General features: G+C 39.5%; 1 protein-coding gene across 2 annotated transcripts in view; it reads left to right on the top strand.

The window, feature by feature from the left end:
* Positions 1 to 6219, top strand: part of LOC106868676 (serine/threonine-protein kinase MARK2) — a 283095-nt gene extending 276876 nt beyond the window's left edge. For both annotated transcript variants that reach the window (XM_052977514.1, XM_052977513.1), the window contains one exon: positions 6024 to 6219. In XM_052977514.1, coding sequence (XP_052833474.1) covers positions 6024 to 6204 — 181 coding nt within the window. In that variant the 3' untranslated portion in view covers positions 6205 to 6219. The remainder of the gene's footprint in view (positions 1 to 6023) is intronic.
* The last annotated feature ends 261 nt before the right edge of the window (positions 6220 to 6480 follow it).

Genomic DNA, 6480 nt, shown 5'->3' with positions numbered 1-6480 from the left:
AGATAGATATAGATATAAATATAGATATATGTATATACATATATATATATATGTAAATATGTATCTGGTCTTCTGCGGAAATCAGAAACAAGCCTTCTGGACAAAATGGGCAGCAGCATTTCTTTAGATGCATTGTGTTCCAAAAGGATGAAAGGCAAACTCAACCTCAGCAGAATTTGAACTCACAACATAAAGACAGACGAAATACCGCTAAGCATTTCGCCCGGTGTGCTAATGTTTCTGCCTGCTAGCTTCCTTTCTCAGTTCTGTCTCATATATTTCCCTGAAGGAAGAAGGCCTTCCTCTCCTCTGAACAATTTGGCAGCAATAAGTAAAAGTAATGTTGTTATATTTATTTACTTATTTAAAACCCTCACTCCCTACGGAGCATAAGGCTATCGATGGTTTTTCTCTGGGCTGTCTTTCTGCTCATCCCTAGTTGGATCTGGGCATTTTTAGCCCTGTCTCAGTATCCGACCTCCAATTATCTTTAGGGCATCCTCTCTTCCACTTCTCATGTAGGGTTTCAGTGGGCCTGATGTGTAATTCAGGATCTTGGTTTCCCAATGATGTGGCCTATCAGTCATTAAGATTTTGCTGCCCCATATTTTCATATTTTTCCAAAAGGGACAGCTTTCTGCTCCCAGATCTTGTTGGTCATGAATTTTCATCAATGCTTCTGTAAGTTTGCTTTTACCTAGTTGGGTGTGTTGTTCCTACACAGATTCATTTCCTATTTCGTTACTACCTACAAGGGGCTACACACAGAGGGGACAAACAAGGACAGACTAACGGATTAAGTCGATTATATCGACTCCAGTGCGTAACTGGTACTTATTTAATCGACCCCGAAAGGATGAAAGGCAAAGACGACCTCGGCGGAATTTGAACTCAGAACATAGCGACAGACGAAATACCGCTAAGCATTTCGCCCGGCGTGCTAACCACTCTGCCAGCTCACCGCCTTTCATTTCCACCTTTGTGAAGAAGTGGCCCATATTAATCTGGCCTATGACCTTTGACTTGTCCAACAAGAGAGGCCCACCCAAGAACCTGCACTCCTCTGGCATAGTTCTCAGGGTCAGAGAAGCATACAAGCAGTGCTTGATTTAGGACAAATATGGCCCTGTGCTAGTTTAGTTTGGAGGCCTCTTACTTGAATGTCTGACATTTGAAAAATTCATTGTAAAATTTGGGGAGCAGGAAGATGGGCCTGACTGGTCAATGGCGCCTTGTGCTTAAGCACATCTAAGCCCAATGCTAAATTCGGTACTGCATACAAGTCACAACGTCACGACAAGGACTGGACCTTGTGGTAGAAGTAGACTTTTACTGAAATCAGTGTCACTGATCTTGGACGATCTGTGAAGGCCAGGTACAATACTCCTTCCACTTGAACAAATGAATAAAAGCAGAAATTCCGACCAATAGCAATGAATTGTCAGTCTATTTGTGTCCACCTATTTTTGTTGCTGCTGTGTAGTCTCATATCGACCATAAACACGTACAACATATGTCACACGGATAATCAGTTGGAAGACTAGGTTTTTCCACAGATCCATAGATCTAAATAGGCTGTAGCTCTGTCTGGTTTGGGGTTCATATAGCACATTCTGATAAGCTGTGGTTAATTGCATGTGGTATAATATTACTGTCAGATCATATTGGACTCTCTCTCTCTTCTCTCTTTCTCTCTCTGTTGTCCAGTCTATTTCTGTCATACAATTGTTAATTTGTCTGTGATGTAGTCTTGTAGTCTGGATATCTTGTACTCTCACCACTGTCCATTCTTTGTTTGACTTGAAGTGAGGGGTTAATTGTATGTAGAGCAGCACAGCAGTGCAGACTGTCTTTGTTTTCTAGTTTATTCCTGTGTGTCTGTTGCTGTAGTCGTCGTTGTGTGGTCCGAGTTGATCCGTGATCATCAAGTCCAGCTAACCTGAGGGTACAAAGACAACCAGCCAGACAACGAGGTGTGACCCACGAATCAGTTTCGGACTTACCAATTTTGTCGAGTGGACAGACGTTTCAAAAAACCTGGAGCTGGGTCTTTGAGAAAAATTCATGTAGATAAAAAGGGTCTGTGGCACTGAAAAAACTGAGAACCAACCACGGGGTTAAGCGGACAGAAAGCAAGAAAGAAAGAACTAAACTGTAGGCGTAGGAGTAGCTGTGTTGCTTACCAACCACATGGTTCCGGGTTCAGTCCCACTGCGAGGCACCTTGGGCAAGTATCTTCTACTATAGCTTTGGGCCAACCAAAGCCTTGCGAGTGGATTTGGTAGACGGAAACTGAAAGAAGCCCGTCGTATATATGTATATATATATATATATATATGTATATGTATGTGTGTTCGTGTGTCTGTGTTAGTCCCCCCAACATCGCTTGACAACCGATGCTGGTGTGTTTACGTCCCCGTAACTTAGCGGTTCGGCAAAAGAGGCCGATAGAATAAGTACTAGGCTTACAAAGAATAAGTCCTGGGGTCGATTTACTCGGCTAAAAGGCGGTGCCCCAGCATGGCCGCAGTCAAATGGCTGAAACAAGTAAAAGAGAGTAAAAGAGAGTAAAGAGAGTAACTGCAATTGGAAGTAACATAAAGTTATCTGCCCTTAGATTAAAGGAATTCTCTGAATGTTTGCAACTAATTATCAAGTGAAAGGATGGCATTGAACTGGGTGATGGGAATAAGTGGAGTTCAGGGCTCAAACACACATACAGTCCTTTTGACAGGCTTCAGCATAGTTTTCTTTCTATGTTGTGTTGGTCAACTCAAGGCCTTTGACTGTAGAAAACACCAAGAGTGAGTTATATCAACTGCACTATTTTCTTTCCTCTATTAATTTTATTTTGTACTTGTTTGAAAGGACGGTTTCTTTCTGAAATTTTTTTTTCCCCACCAATCTAAATCCCAAGGATGGTAGGTGCTAGGAATGCTTGTCCCTATGTCCTACATATCACATGTAATACACAGGACATCCATGCATCATGTATGCTATACATTCCCATTTTCTGTTTTGAGCTGCCAAAGTAACTTGGGGTTTATGAAAGGAAAGCTTTACATTACTCAGAAGGTTTGAAATAAGGGACAGTTAATAGTCTTGAAACAAGCATAAATGTTTGGGATAAACTTATGAAAATACTTTGGACTGGCAAAGGGATTAATCTGAAGTAGCTTGCTTACCAACCACATGGTTCCAGGTTCAGTCCCACTGCGTGGCACCATGGGCAAGTGTCTTCTACTTTAGCCTAGGGCCGATCAAAGCCTTGTGAGTGGATTTGGTAGATGGAAACTGAAAGAAGCCCTTTGGGTATATATATATATATATATATATATATTTATGTATGTATGTATGTATATGTTTGTGCGTCTGTATTTGTCCCACCAACATTGCTTGACAACTGATGCTGGTGTGTTTACGTCCCAGTAACTTAGCGGTCGGTTCAGAAAGGGAGACCAATAGATGAAGTACTAGGCTTACAAAGAATAAGTCCCAGGGTTGATTTGCTCAACTAAAGGCGTTGCTCCAGCATGGCCGCAGTCAAATGACTGAAACAAATAAAAGAATAAAAGAACACATATAGCTCCAAATTCACATGTATGATTCATGTCTCTAGAAAATCCATCATGTGACATGACAAAACTCATCTAACCCTTCTACCTGACTTGTGTATCCCAAGTGATTCACATGACATATTTCCCTGGCCTCTATGGATCAGATATGACATACATTCCTAATTTCTTTTCAGTCACCTGAGTCAATTGGGGATTCAGAAAAGAGAGCATTATATTCGTTAGAATGTATGAAATATGTTAACTAAAAATCTGAAAGCAAGCAAGGATGTTTAGGACAAAGTTATGAAAAGGCTCTGCATAGGCAAAGGGTTAATCTGAGATTTCACAAAACAGTAATATTGAAATCTCAAACAGCATTGTAAAAGTTTGATAGTTGTCATAGAGACTTTAGTCTCTCTCTATCACCTTTCAACAGCATTTTATATATGAAGAGACATTAGAACAATTTAACAACATAATAAAAAAGGTTTTATTTATGACGATGCTTGGTTTCACAATTCCTGTCATTCAGCTTAGCAGCCGCTGATTAAGTTTTACTTTGGTATTGGAAGGTTAAGGGCTTCCTTGATGCCTGCCAGAGAAGCAAGTAGCTATCACCATCGATAGCATCGTGGTGAAAAGTGCTTCGTGGAGGTGTTGTCATGTAGAAGGTCTGCGCTCAACTCACCGATCTTATGTACGAGTTTTACTACACATACACACTTGAGGGGCTTCCGGTGGTGAAGTTCCCTGCGCATGTGCAGAATAGTACTTCCTCAATGGCGGCTATAATTTCACGCCACTACAGCATAATCATTTTTAGATTCATGCACATCATTCATGTCTCTAACAAATTCATCACTGGACTCAAAAAGACCCATGTTAATAGGATACACAGGAGACGTTTTCTCTGGCTTCGGTGCATCATAAGGGATACACATTCATAATTTTCTTCAGTATCCAGAGTACTATGGGACTTATGGAAAGAAAGGTTTATATTATTAAGAATGTATGAAACAAGGACTAACTAAAAGTTTGAAAACAAGCATAGATGTTTAGGGTAAACTTATGAAAGCACTTTACACAGGCAAAGGGTTAATCTGAGATTTCACTAAACAGAAATATTGAACAACATAACTGATCCCAGAGTCACTATCCTCATTTATATCTCTAATAAATTCACCATCAGACTCCATAACATTCATCTTAAACCTTTACCTGTTCTGTGTATCACATGTGATGCACAACACAGGTGAGAGTAACTTGGGACTTCTTAAAGAAAAGTTTTATATTGGGTTGGTGCATAATTATTATGGCTTTCTTTCAACAAATTTTATTCAGCAAATAACAATATTTAACAAAAACAAATGGGAAGCAGTAATCGAAGCAGATGGTGAATATGCTCCGGAATAATCATTTAAAGTTGTTTTTGTTTCATGTTGTTATTGTTTTTGTTACTCTTTTTTTACTTGTTTCAGTCATTTGACTGCGGCCATGCTGGAGCACCGCCTTTAGTTGAGCAAATCGGCCTCGGGTCTTATTCTTTGTAAGCCTAGTACTTATTCTATCGGTCTCTTTTGCCAAACCGCTAAGTTCCGGGGACATAAACACACCAGCATAAGTTGTCAAGCAATGCTAGGGGGACAAACACAGACACACAAACACATACACACACACACACACACACACACACACACACACACACATATATATATATATATATACATATATACGACGGGCTTCTTTCAGTTTCCGTCTACCAAATCCACTCACAAGGCTTTGGTCGGCCCGAGACTATAGTAGAAGACACTTGCCCAAGATGCCACTCAGTGGGACTGAACCCGGAACTATGTGGTTGGTAAGCAAGCTACTTACCACACAGCCACTCGAATAAAATTTGTTGTAAAAAAGCTGCAATACTTATAGACCAATCGAATATTATTCAGAGCGTGTGAAAGAAGGTTCTGCTAAACGTTGGCAGACATGCAGGGTCGTTTAAGACAAACTTATGAAAATGCTTTGGACAGGCAAATGGTTAATCTGAGATTGCATCAAAGAGAAATATTAAAAAGAATAACATAAGCGGTTCCAAATTCACTCGAATCATTCATGTCTCTATCAAATTCACCATTAGACTCTGTAAGAGTCATTCTAACTTTTTACCTGTTCATCATATATGATAGACATTTTCAATTTCTTTTCAGCCAACAGAGTAACTTGGGACTCGTGAAAGGAAAGCTTTATAATTACTGAGAATGTATGACACAAAGGGCTAACTAAAAAGTCTGAAAACAAGTACGGACGTTTATAGAACAAACTTATGAAAAATGCTTTAGACAGGCAAAGGGCTGAAGCAAGAATTGCAAAAAAAAAAAAAGCAGAAAGAAAAACAAAAAAAACAACAACGCTTGTAAATGTACCACACTGCGTTTTAACATTTCTTGATCTGTTTTTCTCTATTTTCAGGGGGATAATTTTCTATACAATGCTGGTGGGAAAACTACCTTTTACAACTCCATCTTCTGACCAGTTTCGAAGAAGAGAATTACAGTCGCAAATTGAGAAAGGCCTTGTGAACTGTCATTTTAAAGAAATGATGCATTTAACACCAGGTATTTCTTTCATACATAGAGACTCATCGAGCTGACCCATGTTTCTTTTTATTCTGTGACTCTTGATTCTTTTTATTCTGTGAATCTTTTAACTCTCTAGGGTCTAAACCAGCCACATCTGGCCAAAGTATTCTATCTACTTTATGTTCAGACTGGCCAGATCTGGCCTCTTACACTATCCTACAATGTCAGTCTAATAATAAGTTACTCTGTCATCAAAATTCCAAAGCTATGAGATAATCCCGGATTAATTTAAAACAATGTGATCAAGGAAACATTACACCTCACAGAATAATCTGAATGCTAAAGGG

This window comes from Octopus bimaculoides, chromosome 28 (assembly GCF_001194135.2).
Source record: "Octopus bimaculoides isolate UCB-OBI-ISO-001 chromosome 28, ASM119413v2, whole genome shotgun sequence".
Lineage (NCBI taxonomy): Eukaryota > Metazoa > Mollusca > Cephalopoda > Octopoda > Octopodidae > Octopus > Octopus bimaculoides.
Note: the sequence above shows the minus strand (reverse complement) of the source record. Positions and strands in the feature narration are given on the sequence as shown.